At 43.4% G+C, this 17123-nt stretch overlaps 1 protein-coding gene and 1 non-coding gene across 10 annotated transcripts; one reads left to right on the plus strand and one right to left on the minus strand.

Annotated features, from left to right (window-relative positions):
• Positions 1 to 288: 288 nt before the first annotated feature.
• On the minus strand, positions 289 to 360 carry TRNAE-UUC (transfer RNA glutamic acid (anticodon UUC)). The gene has a single exon. It is a non-coding gene; the product is annotated as a tRNA-Glu (tRNA).
• Positions 361 to 430: 70 nt separating this feature from the next.
• Positions 431 to 15965, plus strand: LOC144133318 (uncharacterized). Of its 9 annotated transcripts, none has more exons than XR_013315032.1 (11): positions 438 to 957; positions 1025 to 1081; positions 1628 to 1684; positions 1778 to 1834; positions 1924 to 1980; positions 5645 to 5713; positions 9123 to 9198; positions 11594 to 11728; positions 12773 to 12937; positions 14858 to 15030; positions 15696 to 15965. XR_013315032.1 is itself a non-coding variant. In XM_077666311.1 (10 exons), the coding sequence occupies exons 1-9, from the start codon at positions 640 to 642 to the stop codon at positions 12916 to 12918; spliced, it is 936 nt and encodes a 311-aa protein (XP_077522437.1). In that variant the 5' UTR covers positions 437 to 639; the 3' UTR covers positions 12919 to 12937; positions 15667 to 15965. The 9 variants fall into 9 exon arrangements, 3 of the variants coding, with proteins under 3 accessions (XP_077522437.1, XP_077522439.1, XP_077522440.1); XR_013315028.1 differs by having other exon boundaries at positions 446 to 957; positions 11594 to 11692; positions 15667 to 15965; XR_013315029.1 differs by having other exon boundaries at positions 446 to 957; positions 11594 to 11692.
• The last annotated feature ends 1158 nt before the right edge of the window (positions 15966 to 17123 follow it).

The raw sequence follows: 17123 nt of genomic DNA on the forward strand, positions 1-17123 counted from the left end.
AGAAGGAATAAATAGCAAGGAAGCCTGGGAAACCCTTCTGCAAAGCGCGGACCCCGCCGTGCAGAAAAAAGTCATTCACCTGGCACTGGAGGCCGCAAGAGACTAAGAACTCTATGCCTGCCTTTAGATGCGAGGCTCCCGGCCCCCACCCCTAGGCCTGCGTGCCAGAGATGGGGAGTAGGGGAGCCTCTTCTCTGGTGGAAATAAAGGTTTTTGGAATGGAATGGATTGTGTGTTCAGGCTGCACGCTAGATGAGTGTGTAATTGATGGAAAGAAAAAAAAAAGCATTCCGACGCCGGGAATCGAACCCGGGCCTTCTGGGTGAAAGCCAGATATCCTAGCCACTAGACCACGCCGGATTGGGAGCTTGCTTTGCGAAAAAGCTTTATGAATCTTCTAATAGCATTGATTAGTTTCTTTAAAATGTTTTCTTGTATGTCTGAAGTTTTCGAAAACCGAACTTTCGTACCGGGGAGCGCGTAATCTGATTTTGCTGTCCTGTATTGAGATGTTGGTAACGAAGAGTATCAGGCGCGTCGAAGCTGAGCTAGGAACACAGCTGGGCGCGCGGCTGGTCGTGGGGTATCTCGTGTGCGCGGCTTTTTTGTTCCCACCTTTGCTGTTTCACTGGGCCAAGGATGCCTTACCAGCATCAGTTTTCATCAGGGCAACACTGCGCCGTTTACGGATGCACTTATAATCAGAAGAAAAGAAATGTCGCAAGGAAACAGCTCTGCGAAACCCATGCTGTTCTGCAAGAGGAGTGTGGCTGCAATATCTACCTGCTGCATAGGTTTCCTGCGGATCGCGATTTGCGGCGACGCTGGATTGTGGCAGTTAATCGAAAGGATTTTTTTCCCACCGAATCTTCTCGCGTTTGTTCCCAGCATTTTGTTGATGGCAGGAGAACAGAGCGGAATCCGGTTCCAATGCTTCGACTCGGGTACGAAAAAAAGGTAAGGCGTATAATGGTAACGTTGTAGCCCCCGCATTTACTACATGTCAGCCGTTTATTCGATGCAGGTGTTGAAGGGTCGACGCCGCATCGTGAGGCACGAAGTTGAGTTGCCGAAGAGAAAGGTTTGTCTAAGCATGATATCAAGGGAATTTCCTTCGTCGAGGTTTGCAGGGTTGTACCAGAGTCCTGTGGCTGTAATTTCAGTCGTATTGCACACGGCCTCAGTTGACAATGTTGAATGAACCACCAGACAACGCTAAGTCCAGCTTTTAGTAATTTATGTAATTTTGCTGCTGACTGGTGTTTTCTTTATTATATCTTATGCATGTCTCAGAATGTGGAAGTCCATTTCCGATGCATGCTCCGCTCTGTGGTGGCAGGTGCGGCAGTTAAGGCACCTGTACCCTTTTATCGTCGCATATTTAAACCTGCGCAATGTTGTTATATCAGTAGAACGTTTATGACCAGTTAAAGCGACCAGGTAAGTCAGCATCATTAAATGGCATCCTGTGTTCAGCAGTCACAGTTCTTAATGTCATGCCTTATGTTCTGTGTCAACATAGACTACCCATGTTTCTTAGTGGAATGGGGAGTGTACGATGTGACACCAGATATTGTCAATCAAATGTTCATTTGCCATTCTGAGCAAGCTTTTTTTTTTTTCACAGGATGAAGGCACAATTGTTACTGCTGGTGGAAGTGTGAACGTGCACCTTGTAAACACAGTAAGTAAGATTTGATGTTCACACTAGTCATCACTGTCAAATGCTAATTCTAGCAATGACGAAAATGCAATCTTTTTTTTTTTTTTTTCACAGGATGAAGGCACAATTGTTACTGCTGGTGGAAGTGTGAACGTGCACCTTGTAAACACAGTAAGTAAGATTTGATGTTCACACTAGTCATCACTGTCAAATGCTAATTCTAGCAATGACGAAAATGCAATCTTTTTTTTTTTTCACAGGATGAAGGCACAATTGTTACTGCTGGTGGAAGTGCGAACGTCCACCAAGTTAACACGGTAAGATTTAATGTTCACACTAGTGATCACACTCAAATGTCAATTCTAGCAATGACGAAAACGCACTCATTATAACGCTGTACTTCAGTACAGGACGCTGCTTCCCTATACAATTCCGAACAATTTTTGCCTCTAGCACTTTGCAGCCTGTTGTCACATTTATAAGAAATGGTAACACAGCAGATTAGTGAAGCAATGGCACATAGATGTGACACATCTGTGACAAGTCTTCTGTTCAAGATGCAAGAGACAGTGCCTCTTGTCTAGCCTTACACATACATACTGTGCAGCGAGTGATAATTTCTGCGCTACGGTCCTTGTTTGTACTCGTCGCATGGTTGTGTTAGGATCATCATCATCATCATCATCAGCCTTACTACTGCAGGGCAAAGGCCTCTCCCATGTCTCTCCAATTAACCCTATCCTTTGCCAGCTGCATCCACCCTTTGCCTGCAAACTTCTTAATCTCATCCGCCCATCTAACCTTCTGCCGCCCCCTGCTACGCTTACTTTCTCTTGGAACCCACTCCGTTACCCTTAAAGACCAGCGGTTATCTTGCCTTCGCATCACATGCCCTGCCCAAGCCCATTTCTTTCTCTTGATTTCGACTAGGATGTCATTAACCCGTGTTTGTTCCCTCACCCACTCTGCCCGCTTCCGATCTCTTAACGTTACACCTATCATTTTTCTTTCCATGGCTCGCTGCGTTGTCCTTAACTTAAGCTGAACTCTTTTCGTTAGCCTCCACGTTTCTGCCCCGTAGGTGAGTACCGGTAAGATTATGCTGTTGTACACTTTCCTCTTGAGGGAAATTGGTAAACTGCCACTCATGATCTGCGAGAATTTGCCATATGCGCTCCACCCCATTCTTATCCTTCTAGTTATCTCCCTCTCATGATCCGGATCAGCTGTCACTACCTGCCCTAAGTAGACGTATTCCGGCACAATTTCTAGGCTCTCGCTGCCAATTGTGAACTGTTGTTCCCTTGCTAGACTGTTGAACATTACCTTGGTTTTCTGCATGTTAATTTTTAGACCCATCGATCTGCTCTGCCTGTCTAACTCGTTGATCATGATTTGCAGTTCACCTCCTGAGTGACTCAGCAAGGCAATGTCATCAGCAAATCTCAGATTATTTAGGTATTCTCCATTTATTCTTATTCCCAACTGTTCCCAATTCAGGCCTCGAAATACCTCCTGCAAACATGCGGTGAACAGCATTGGCGATATCGTGTCTCCTTGCCTGACGCCCTTCCTTATTAGAATTTTATTGCTGACTTTATGGAGGACTATAGTAGCTGTGCAGTTGCTATATATATCTTCCAGTATTTTGACATAAGGCTCTTCTACTCCCTGATTACGCAATGCCTGTATGACTGCTGAGGTTTCTACTGAGTCGAATGCTTTCTCGTAATCAATGAAAGCTATATATAGAGGTTGGTTATATTCTGCGCATTTCTCTATAACCTGATTGATAGTGTGAATATGATCTATTGTGGAATATCCTTTACGAAAGCCTGCCTGATCATTTGGTTGATTAAAGTCTAACGTTGCCCTGACTCTATTAGCGATTACCTTAGTAAATACTTTGTAGGCAACGGATAGTAAGCTGATCGGCCTGTAATTTTTCAAGTCCTTGGCGTCTCCCTTCTTATGAATTAAGATAATGTTTGCATTCTTCCAAGCTTCTGGTACAGTCGAGGTCCTAAGGCATTGCGTATACAGGGTGGCTAGTTTTTCTAGCACGATGTCCCCTCCATCCTTCAACAGATCTGCTGTTACCTGATCCTCCCCAGCTGCTTTTCCCCTTTTCATTGCTTCTAAGGCTTTCTTTACTTCATCTTTCGTTACTGGCGGGATGACGCATTGCTGTGCACTGCTGTCTTTCTCATTAGCGTTCTGATTACATTGGCTACTGTACAGGTCTGTGTAGAACTCTTCGGCTACGTTAACTATCTTATCCATATTGCTAATGACATTGCCCTGCTTGTCTCTTAATGCATACATCTGGTTTTTACCTATGCCTAGTTTCCTCTTCACTGTTTTTAGGCTACCTCCGTTCTTTAGAGCATGCTCGATTCTCTCCATATTAAACTTCCTTATGTCGGCTACCTTGCGCTTATTTATTAACTTTGATAGCTCCGTTAGTTCTATTCTATCGGTAGTGTTAGATGCCTTCATGTTTTGGCGCTTCTTAATCAGATCTTTCGTCACCTGAGATAGCTTCCCGGTATCTTTTCGAACTGTCCTGCCGCCTACTTTTACTGCGCACTCCGTAATTATTGATGTCAGGTTATCGTGCATTGAATGAACATCAAGATCATCTTCCTCAGTTAAAGCCGAGTATCTGTTTTGCAGTGCTATCCTAAACTCCTGTGCTTTCCCTCTTACGTCTAACTCGTTAATGGTCTTCTTCTTCGCTAGCTTCTTCCGTTCCCTCTTCAAGTCTAGGCTAATTCTAGACCTTACCATTCTATGGTCGCTGCAACGCACCCTTCCGAGGACGGCCACATCCTGAATGATGCCAGGTTTAGCGCATAGTATGAAGTCTATTTCATTTTTAATCTCACCATTGGGGCTCTTCCAGGTCCACTTCCTGTTTTCTCGTTTGCGGAAGAAGGTATTCATGATCCGTAAATTATTTCTATCCGCGAATTCGACTAATAACTCTCCCCTGCTATTTCTAGAGCCTATCCCATAGTCACCTACCGCGTGGTCGTCAGCCTGCTTCTTGCCCACCTTCGCATTGAAGTCGCCCATCAGTACAGTGTACTGCGATTTTACTCTATTCATTGCTGATTCTACGTCCTCATAGAAGCTTTCAACGGTCTGGTCATCATGGCTGGATGTGGGTGCGTAGGCCTGCACCACTTTCAGCTTGTACCTCCTATTCAGCCTAATTGCTATTGCTGCTACCCTCTCGTTAATACTGTAGAGCTCCTCTACGTTGCCAGCTATATCCTTATTAATGAGGAAACCCACACCTAGTTCTCGTCTATCCTTTAGCCCGCGATAGCACAGTATGTGTCCGTCCTTTAGTACTGTATACGCCTCACCTGTCCTCCTAACTTCGCTAAGCCCTATCACATCCCATTTAATTCCCGTTAGTTCCTCGAACAGCACTGCTAGGCTAGCCTCACTAGCTAAAGTTCTAGCGTTAAACGTTGCCAGGTTCAGATTCCAATGGCGGCCTGTCCGGAGCCAGAGATTCTTAGCACCCTCCGCTGCGTCACAGGTCTGACCGCCGCCGTGGTCAGTTGCTCTGCAGCCGCTGGGGACTGAGGGCCGAGGGTTAATTGGTTTGATCATAGAAGGTTGTGGCCAAGTACTACACCAGGGTGGCCAAATCCTGCTCTGGTGAGAGAGTGCATTGTCGGTTCTGGTCACCGAGATAAGGCCGCACTCCAGGCCTGGTTATGCAATTCCATCGACACGCGGATTTTTCTTTTTTTTTTTTTTAAACCCGGTGGAGAATTGCGCGGCACCAGGATTTGAACCCCGGTCCTCTTGCACGCGAGGCGGATGTTCTACCTCTACGCCATCGCTGCATCGCTGTTAGGATAACACTACATATTTGCCCAATGGTTGCCGAGAGTGAAGCAACAGTGTGACCATTATGCTGGCTCCTAAGCCCAAAACTATGGCAAGTTTGCTCTATTTCAGATGCAAGAGAGACAACCCACATCTAGCTATGAGCGTATTGCACCCTTGAAAAAGGATCACTGTTACGCAGTAAGTATAATAAATACCATGCATAGCCCTCTTGTCATGACTCTACATGTCTAAGGAATGTAAACACATTTAACTAGCAATGGCTGACAGTGATGCTGACAGAGATGTGATGACAGAGATGTGATGACAGAGATGTGATGACAGAGATGTGATGACAGAGATGTGATAACAGAGATGTGAACCGAGACGTGATAACAGAGATGTGATAAGAGAGCTGGGAGCTACAGCATCTCCACACTTGCAACTATCCTGGTCTCCTTGACAGTGAGCAGCTTGTTTGTGCAATGAATTGGGCACAAGCAACTGGCCTCATTTGTTTACCATGCCTTGTGTCTTGATTGCCAGAAAGAGGAGGCAAAAGCATTCTTGCAGCCCCTTTTTTGCATGATGTTGCTTCCTTTCTTAGCACTTTGCTAATATTAGACCCCATCAAATGCAGTTTCTATGACAGAAACCACAGTGTTGTTGCCTGGCTTGCTTTTGACTGTAGAACAGTGGCAGCAGCTTCAGGTGGTGCCATATACTTCTTGTAGAACAACTTGCATAGCTCGTACCGATCACCGTCGTGGTCACCATGCGGCGTCAACTGCGCTGGTGCTGCTGTTGGTCTTTGTGTATTCTTGGTGTAATCACAGTCTGTTAAAGGACAGTGTGTGCCTCAAAGTAAAAAAAAAAGGCCTTAAATCCATGACATGGTGTACAAATAGCCCGCATTTATCACTGGACAAGCTATTGGGCATCAAGCTGTAGATGGCCTGTATTTGACATGGGGAGCACCATGATGGTAGACTATGCATAGCTTCCACCAGGTGTCCACAGGGCAGGTGGTGATAACTAGGTCAGGTGGACAGACAGTTTTTTGCTGGGTTTCGAGTACACCCATATGGTAGCCAGTGTGACATCGGTGCAAATCATCTATACTTTTGACTTAGGCTTCTTTAAATGGTCTATGTACAATGACAATGAAAAGAAATTTGAACAATGCGGTGCCTATGTGCTTTGCTGTTTGATTTTCTTTTAATTGGACTTTTACTTTGGTGGCAAGAAAAAGATGTTGCAGTTGTCCATGATACTTTCTAAACATTGCAGAGAGGCATTGCTGTCGTCCTAGAATGTATCATGGACGACTCTAGTGTCTTTTTCCTACCAGCGAAGTAAATGTATGATGAAAAGAAATGTGAACAACAGAGCACATAGGCTCCACTCCGTTCGCATTTTTTTCATCACCCCTGTACCTGCTGGGGTCATCATGAGATTATAGGCAGTACACAGGGACACGCCACTAACAAACACCAAAATGCATATCCTTCAGTGCACAAGTACACTCTCTTAGTGTGTGTATGTTACATTTCCAACAGCAAAATGATTATTTTCAATTACTGTAATAAGCAAATATGTGGAATGTTGAAAATCTCCAGGAAAGGTGACTCTTCATGCATTTTCTTGATGTCTGCTTCACTTGAAGGCAGAAAAAGTTTGCCTCCGGCGACTGACAGTGGAATGGTGTACAGTTCATTGGCGTAGCTTTATACTCATGTTCTCAACAAGGGTTTGCTCTACATTGTCTTGTGCCCCTGTTCCACACTGCAGCCTTGTTGGTGCAAGATGTGGCTGTCAGACCTTGTGACGCTGCCCTATCAATTTTCCGTAGAATAGCACCCACGTGGCAGCATGCTTCATAAATTTGGTTGCTTCCCCACTCTTTTTCCACAGACCGACGCACCTGCGGATCACTCACTGACTGAGATGGGCAATGGGCATGCTCTGCCTTTTTCATGTGTACACGTAATTTCCCCACTTACTCACTCTGAAATATTTGTAGGACTCAAGCTAGGTTTAATTAGTCATCTCCTTGATGTCGCAGTCTTTTGAACTGACTACATATATAAGCTAATGTCAGGGCCTCTAATGTTGGGCAGTTTGCGCATGTCTTGAGACCAAGCTGTAATTGTGTGGGGTGGTCGTAGGTGCAGTGTTCTGAAAAAAAAAAAAAAGTTATGAAAAGGATAAGGCCTTTTGGAAAGGTTTGTTTTAATGACATAGTCAATATGCACACCAGATTATAAAGATACAGGCTAGAATAGTTTAAGCGGGCTGCTCTGGGTGCAGCGCCGAGAGGGGGGATGCAGTATGAGGTCAGATGAGGTGGCGCATTGTTGCGGGTTGACGCGTTGGGTCACCGCACCAAGCGCTGCAGGCCCTAGTGATGCCTATTCAGTGCACCGCAGCAAACGTAGAATAATGCAGTGCATACGGTGGAAATTCTTTATCTGGCAAGTGCTGCTCTCATTTCTTGCTGCTGAAGCTTATCTGACAAGCATGGCAACATTTTTTGCACACTGTAGCCACAGCAACATGGCTCTTACAAAAGTTCTCGTTAACTCGAGTCACTTTGGTGGGCAACTTTTGTATGAGCAAAAGTGTAGTGACTGGCAGCTGCAGAAAAAGTCTGCCGCATTTTGAGCATAATCACTTGAAAAAATAAAATTATTGTAAAATGTGAGGTTTAACCTCCCGATATGGCGAATGGGCTGTGAGGGACAGCATAGAAGAGGGCTCTGGATGAATTTAGACCAACTGGGGTTCTGTAACGTGCTCTGACATTGCACAGCACATGGGCACTTCTTGTGTTTCGCTTGCACAGAAACACAGCCGCCGCAGCTGGGATTGAGCCCTCTTCCTCCAACTCGGTAGCCGAGCGCCTTAACCTCTGAACCACCACGGCGGGTCATAATCGCTTGAGCATCAACTGTGACTGCCCACCGGCGTGCACAGTTTTGAGGTGGTTGTGAATTTCAGCTCTTTTGTGCTGCATTTCAAAAGTTAAGTCAGCTAATGTGAGCAAACGTAGCCGTGTCTCGGCTTGGAGATGCTCCTGCAGCTGCATTTAAATCGCTTGCAATATTACTTTTCCGCAGTAGTTTTTTAAGCAGTTCGTTATATGAAGGGACTTTTCATGTGGTGTATGCTTTCAGTACAGAGTAATGATCTCCAATTTGTCTGAATTAATGCGGAGCCCTCTGCCATGCATCTCTCAGGCAGCATTGGTGCAGCTTGGCCATGGTGGCTTTGGGGCACCTGGACCTCATTTGCTTGGCGAACATATGACAGTGACTCGATGCCGGGGAAGCTGAGCATAATGTGCTAGCTTCATTTTTCGGTAGGCAGCTATGTGTGTGACCAGGCTTAACTTTGTGAACTTTGGCTTGGAGCTAGTGAGACTGTTGCTGATCTCGGAAGCCATGCCGACGATTCATCCTGTTGTGTCCATGCCCATACGACTGATTGTTTCTGAGAGCACTCCAACAGGGCTGAACTGCCAGAGTCTAGATGGTGGCCGTGCAGACATACTTGATGAGGTTTGTACTCCCCCTGCTCTTGCTTTATGAATACTAATTATTTTTCGCAGGCACCTTTTCGTGATAAAATCGCATTCGCTGACATGTGTAGGAATTTCAACCATGCCATCAAATTACCAGCCCAAGGTATGTTTTGCACCAAGTTTTTGCCTGAACCAAAAGACCATCGCTAGCTAAAAAATTCAGGTGCAAGTGAAATTGAGAAGAATGGTTCTGTAGAAGGCGCAACTTTGACACATATACACAAGAGATATACCATATGTGTTAGAGTTGTTTCCACTAAGTTTGCACAATGCTGTACTTAAAATGATGCACCCCGTTGTATTCTTCTACGACGACTGTTTAATTTGTAATTGAATTTCTTCTTGATGCTGTTTCAGTATCAACAACTAAACAATCGTTGTGACCTCTAAGAAGTGTTTATGTCAAGTGAGGCATGAAAGTAATGCAACATAATCTCTCATACATAGTTTGAATCAGCTACAATGCCTAATCAAGGTTGGGGGCCAAATATAAAATAATTAGCTTTAAATCAACAGTTATGATCATAAATTTTATTTTATCTTATAGAGCATGTATCATTTACATTATCACATTTAAAATGTAAACAAAGGCGCAAGTTATTCTTTAGAGCTTTCTATTGTGAAAAATTTCACTAAAGTTGCTAGTCCTGCAAGCAGTGATAAGTAAACCCTGAAATGTCTAAATAAAGAAAGCTTTGGCATTTGCGTAGCTGTATGTGTGCCCTATGCAATGAATTGAGATGTGTTGCAAATAATGTTAAAGATGCAATTTCAAAGAACTGAACGAAATGAACAAACATGCCCAAGTTTAATTACATTTATTCAAACAATTAGCTGTAATTTCAAAAATTTCACATGAATTTTATCTATCATAGTTGATTGTCTCAGTATGTTAGGAATAGGCACGCAAACTTCAGTTAAAAACATGAATTCACAGAAAAGTTATCAATGCTTGCGTAACACGGTTTTGAGCAAAAAGCTCGTGTGAGAAAAATGAAAGTGAAATTTTTAAAGGGCATCAGAAATATAAAAATGATTGCTTGGAAGCTTGAAATGCTCCATACTCGTAGCCAGGGCTCCCTTAAAACATAGTGAGGCCTTCTTTTGCTCGTATTACTGCTCGTCTTTTCTTTCTTACTCATTTTAGGGGAACAGTTAATTTTTTGTATCCATTGGTAATGTTTGGTGATGCAAGCCCTCTTGATTAATACCATAAATCTTTGCCAGCACGTGCTTTGCGGTATCTCTGCTATGCCTTCTTCCAATGCTGAAGTTACTAAAAGCATCATGCCAGTTGAGAGTTTTCTTAATCATAAGGCCATCGAAGCCCTTTTTTGGATGTCATATTTTGCCACGTAAACATTTAGACAGGAGTTCATCTGTGCACTGACTAGACCTTTTACATTGTTATTCATGTCGGTTTGGAAGCTCTCTTGTGTGCATAGCTGCTTTAACTCAGTGCTTCAGTTCTTTCTAATCCACATGAGACGTTTGAAGCAGGAGGTGTGCAAGCCATGCCTGTGCTGATCATGTGTAGAGGTACAGTGAAAGTGACTGGTTGATGTGGCTTCATTATTTTTTCTAAGGTCTCCCATGTTAGTTTGTGTGGCAATGCAGTAGCAGACCTATAGATGGCCAACCATGGCGTCAGTCAACTTTCCTTTCCAACTGACTTCACATACTGTCTTCAAGCTTCGCACATTCCTTTTGTGGCCGGTCTTAGGTAATATATATGCCTAAGCATGCGTAGGGATAGCAGGTAGTATAAAAACAAAAAATATGTAGGAGAAATGTTTACTATAACAATGTTAAGGGGGGACACCCCTCTTAGAACTTTCTTCCTTATTTATGGGTGGATCTGGTTGAAACTTGCACCATTTGTATATTTTTGCATGCTGATTTCAAATATCTGATTAGTTTTCTTGTAGATCAAATGGTTTTCAGAATTTTATCTAATTCATATTGTTCGTTTGGAGGTGAGCTAATTACTAAACACTCTATGGCATGATGAGAACAGACCTGCCAGAGTGATCTAGAAGGATCATAGAGTGCAACAAGCCAAGAATTAATATGCTAGAAGAATTTAAACGAAAGTTACACCTAGTCAAACTTTTGTGACTAAAAGCCCAAGTTGGCACCCAAGATTGATAATTAATTTTGTAAATGTTGCTGTGTAATAACTGAACATATTTTAGTCTTAATGCACTGTTCAAGAGTTTTTCTTTCTAACAGAACAAGAATGAGAGCTATAGTACAAATAGTGTCGGAGACAAAAGAGTTGAGACGGCGCCGTGCGGTGCCCGATGTTATCGGCCAACGAACCCAGGACGGCGGGAGAGCTGTGTGTGTGTGTGTGTGCACGTGTATGTGTGTGTGCGCGGGCGGACCAGGTGGCGGGTGCCCGGATGGGGATCCCACGGCCTTCTCTGAACGGCCCTGAACCGGGCGGCGGTCTGCGGGGTCATCGGGCGGCTCGTTTGCCTGTCGCCGCTTTCCAGGAACGGCGCCGGAAAGGAGGAAAGGGAGGACTCGGCCCGGCATCGGGACAGTGGTTGTGCGGGACGCTGAACGGAAAGGCCGTGTTTCCAACCTCTTCTGTAAAGTTTTCTTTTACCATTCGGCCAATTAAACAAGTTAAGTTTTACCCGATTATCTTTCTTCCTTGTGAGCGGAAATATCGAACGCGTACGTGGAGCACGTATTCTTTCACGTACAACAAATAGTTTAAGAGATATCGCTCCTCCAAAATTTCAGAACCCTCAAAATTGCAGTTTTGAGAAATTGGGTGTCGTTTGTCCACAATTTAAAGGGCAGTGGGTGTGGTGCTGCATTTTTGAATCGCTATAACTTCTTAATTACGTGGGGTATAATGATGAAAATTTGCATACAGATGCGGAATGGTGCGAGGAACACGAAAATGAAAAGATTGAAAATCTGATTTTTGGGCCGATTTTCAGTGCCAAAGAGTCGTGTCCCCCCTTAAACTGCCAACGTTGGGAACAAAAACAGCTTAGTTTCAATTTTAAAGTGCAAGTGTAAGGGTTCTACTACTTGTGTAACTTCCAATTGAAATGAAGTACAAATATAATTTCTTTTGAAACATATTTCAGAATGGTTAGGGATGTTTAAAGTATAAAGAATACAAAATCGTTACTTTGAGAAAAAAATTGAGGTTTGATTGTGTCTTCTCACCGTAGCTGCAGCTGCAACAGATGATGTAGCAGTGATCATATTTTATTTTTCAATTTTTCATGCCTTGCGTAACCTAAACATTCCTTATATGTCACAGCCATCATTTTATTGTTGAAACCGAAACTGAAAGAGCATCGAGAAGAAATTCAATTATGAATTATTTAGCAGTCTTCAGTAAATACCACCTGCTGATTCATGATGCATCGTTACAGAGAAACATGGAACTAAAATTAGGTGCCTATAGTCCTTTCAGGCCTGTTAGTAAGTAGACCTTAGTGAGCCTGTACCTTGTTTCATCTTTGCCAACATATTTTGTATTCTAAAATTTTAAGCCTTGTCTCCATGTCGAGAAGTTGTTAATTGTGCCTGTACTTCAACTGCAGTAGTAGCACTTATTTCTTTTAATGATTCCAGTCATTGTGACTTATTTGCTGATGGATTATTTTTGTTTTTTGTTTTTGGCATGAATCTTTCCATTCTTGCAGGTTCATCACAGTTTGTCTCAGTCACCTACTGTGAAGTTGTGCTTTATAAGCATGATGCACAAACGCAGTGCACGAGCCACATTGAACACAAGTGCACGCAGGCAGCAATAGACTCCACAACGAGGGCCATCAGCACGCAGACATAAGGCACAAGGGAATGAACTGGTGCGTACACTATTGCATTGCACAAGGCTGAAATATCTTTTGCCTGGGATGTTTGATAACAAAAGGATGCCTTTCAGACCTTGACAAAGCCACAGCTGCTCCTTCACTAATGCAAGTAAACAGTGAGTTATGGTACTGCTACAGAAATAGGTGCCAAGCTTCAACAGCCAAATTTGCTAAACACGAGTTCAAATAGTTATGTAAAATTATTTAGAAACATGTTTCGTGCTTCCACATTACATCATGGATTGTAGTTTTTAATGCCAACTTTGTTGCTTTCCATGTAAGGGCTTTCGATGTGCAGTGGCACAGTGTACAAGCCTTTGTCAGTAAAAAAGGGCTATGTTAACCTAGCTTGCAACACTTATTTTCTGCATCAACTGAACTCTGATGTATGTGGTAAAGAATCTGCTGTGTGCTTTGGTAAGTACCTTGTGTATAGAGAAAAATGGGAGAATTTTCTGTAGTAGGCATGAAGGTTTGTAGGTTTTTGCATTAGTGCTGCTAGTACAATAGCGTGTTAGTGAGAAAAGAAAAAAAAACGTGGCAGCAAGTTAGGCTAGTAACTTCAATATGATGACAGTTACAAGCAGTGGAATGGTGTCATGACTACCATTCTACGCAGAGAAATATAGCAGACCAGAGACAAAGACGCTTCACAACTAATGTCTTTGGTTTGTTGCTTTTCTCTGCAGTGTTTGCCAATCATGTCATATTGCCATCTATAGCCAAGCCAAGGCGTATAGCCAAGAAGTTGATATTATCTGAAGGTGTCATGACAGTCTTTTATGTTGTGTCATTCGCCATTCGCTAGCTGTGAGCATAGGTGGTAAAGAGTGCTATAATAAATTATTTAAAGCACATTAGTGCACATCTCCTGTAGGCCTGCCATTCCTAAGGGTCATCACATTGTGAACAGCAAAAAAAAGTAATAAATTCCAGTGTTGAAAGTTTTTTCACTTGAATATGATATTGCAGGAGGACGTAGAACTGGACTAGTTGAAGTGCTCTCATTATTAGGTGAAAGTGCGAACACTGTCTCCACCTTTTTTTTTCTTTGTCCCTGTCTGCACATAGGATATACACTGGGGAATTGTTGTCGTGGGGGCATACTTCTGGTACAAAATGTAAATGTACTTGTCCTCGGTAGTAATTATAATGTGCACACTGCAGGCATGTGCCCACCATATTGTCTGCTTATTTTGCTCTGGAGATGGTTTAGCTGTCCGGGGGTGTTGCCAGTTATTGTTGGTCTTCATTGTGGGAATGCGTCTTGCAGGGAATCGTTGATTTAATGAAATGTTGTGATAGGACACGTTTCAAGACTTCTTTGTTCTTAATGTATAGATTTATTTACAAATAAATATCCACAGTAAGAACATGCAGGTGCAACGAACAAAACTCTAACTCCTGAGAAGTTTGTATTTTGTGTTTTGATCCAGAATCTTCTGTGAGGCTACGAAGTTTATGGAGCGGTGCATATGAAGTAAGCAGCGCTTTGCCTAGCTCTCAGTCACGCGGGTTTTAATGCAAGATGCTTTTGCATCATGTGCAAGCATGGAGCTTTATTTAAACACTACGGTTTCCAGGAAGCTGGAGGTCTTTCAGCCGCTAACAAACTGAGAGGAATTCACACTGAATAGCAGCAAACTCGGAAGAACTCACAGGTAATAAATACGATTGGCTGGTATTGAAAGTAGAACTGAGTATTCAAACATTCAGTTTTTCTGAAAGGGGATACTTTGAGGTTGAGAAACTGAGGCTGAACCATTTCAAGGGCTGCATAGGAACAGCAAAGTTTATTGCTGACATTGACTGGTAAGTTGCTGCATTAAATTTATTCTTGTTTACTTAGCAATGCTGTTTTTTAGCTTTTTTGACATCCTGGACTCACAAAAACCTCACTTCATTGTATTTCAGAACTCCAGTTCAAGCTGCAACAAGTGAACAACACTAACAATCTGCGCTGGCCTCCTCAGCCAAATTAATATAATTACAGCTGTTTGCATCTCTTTGTGAAAATGTCTGTGTTCAGTCTGGCCTTCTTTCTAAAAAGCATGGCTGAGCTAAGGAGGTTCGTCTTCTGTATTAAGGTAGGGATAAAAAACTATGCATCAGGTGTCTTTAGGCATGATTCTGCACATTGGCAGTAGAAACATATATACAAACAACCCTTTATCGGCTCCAGAACTTGGTATTCAACATTGCCCAGTTAAGCAAGAGAGGCATGCAAATAGGAATGTAATGCTATTAGTAAGCACAACGATGCAAGATAACATTAGATCTGAATCGTGTTCTGTACTCAAGAAATAATTTTCTTGCATTGCTTTGGTTTCCGGTAAACATGAATCGTGGGTGACTGACCACCTCAAGAACAATATTAGAAATATGTGCTGAAAAACTAAACGGTCCTTTATATCAGCATAGGCAATATGGCAAAGACTGGCACAAAGCTGACAGTAACAGTAGTAGCCTCTTTGGCTACTCTCCATTGCAGATGTCCTCGTACTCTAATATGCACTTAATTTACCCACTGCACAGCAAAGAAATTGATCTGTGACCATACACCAGATTATGTCATTTTAATTTTTGCTACACCTTTGTGTTCTCTGAATGAGGTTTTTTTATGTGCCCATGTGAACGATATAAGGATGAAAAACATGCATCCTCTTTAGTAATGTGCATATTGTGAGATCATATGAATAATTATCTGCTATTGGTTTCTACAGCTGCACCTATACACATCTTCTGTACACAGGTTGCCTAGAAGTATGCTTCAGCTGCATGTACCATCAAGGAAGCTGGAACAGCAGTGCATTTCAACAGTGCGAAAGTGCCTTGCAATTCTGGTATGCACTCCATAGCCTTTGCTATCATGCTGATGTATGGCCAGTGAGAAAACTGGAAATGTGGCTCAAGACCTTGAATACACTCCAACATTGTCACATCGGAGCGTATGTAAGGCTCATGATGATGAAAGCAATAAATCACCAAAGGCATTTGCTATTGTTACAGCTTTTGAGCATGATTCTGTTGTCTGCATTTGAAACCTAATTTCATAGTAATGTCCTGCAATAAATTGGCACATTCACTATGAGCTTCGTAGCCAAAAGCCCACATTCTTGTACTACAGGAGTGCACGTTGTTGGGCGAGTCGGTCGTACATACTTAAAGAAGGGAATTGCGCCCGTCCTTGTCTTTTCTCGTCCATGTCTTTTTTAGCGCAATTCCCTTCTTTAAGTATTCTTGTACTAGATTGCTTGTGTAGGATTGCATTGTCTGTACTGATTATTAGCAGAAAAAATGTAGGACTGATCATGCATTCCGATGTAGTACATCACACTCTTTTTACAGCTGAGAATGTGTGCTAGGTGCTCTTATCCTCCACGAATTCCAGGTTACCCGAATTCAGGCCCGCGTTCGCTACCTGCGCAAACAGTACTGCAAAAATGCGATGGTAGCATATGTGGACACGGTCTCCTGCCCTCTCCCCTCCAAATACGCTTTCGCGGGGGTCGATAATTCTTCCCCCTACTTTCTGCGTCCTTTGAGGCCCCTGACCCAGCCGCTGCGGAGGCTGTTGCCCTCGTAATCACTATCAAACACAGGACAAACAAACGAGCTACTCCCACACTATCACCGACTCGCAGGCTGCGGTGTAGGGCATTCACCAACGGCCGAGACCCTAAACCTTCCCCCTGCATTTTGGGCGCCACCGAGATTGTCATAACTTGGGCCCGCCCTAGAAGGCAACGTCAAGGCTGACATCCTAGCTCGCAGTTACATCAACCGAGCGTGGGCCCACAGCCCAGACATGTACCCTCTTTCGGCCCAGCCCTATGCGCTTTGAGACCTGACTACTCAATCACAGCAGTACCATACACACATGGCGGAAAATCTTCAAGCGCCGACCAATCGTTAAAAAGATGACGCTTCGGCCCCGGCTTACGGGGGCCTTGTTCGCAATGAGAGAAAGACAGGAGTGAAGGTAAGTTATATAGGTTTCATGGTATGACGCAAGCAGCGGGAGTATATCGGGGGTAGATTGCCTTCGTTGCGATTAAGCGTGTTTGCCGTCGTCTGAATATAAAAAGATTCTAGGTAAAGCCTTGTCGTCTTGCTCTTTTCTTTTCCGATTATCTTCGAGCCGTCCCAGTCGATGTCATGGCCCTCGGAGATAGCATGA

Source organism: Amblyomma americanum, chromosome 5, assembly GCF_052857255.1.
Source record: "Amblyomma americanum isolate KBUSLIRL-KWMA chromosome 5, ASM5285725v1, whole genome shotgun sequence".
Classification (NCBI taxonomy): domain Eukaryota; kingdom Metazoa; phylum Arthropoda; class Arachnida; order Ixodida; family Ixodidae; genus Amblyomma; species Amblyomma americanum.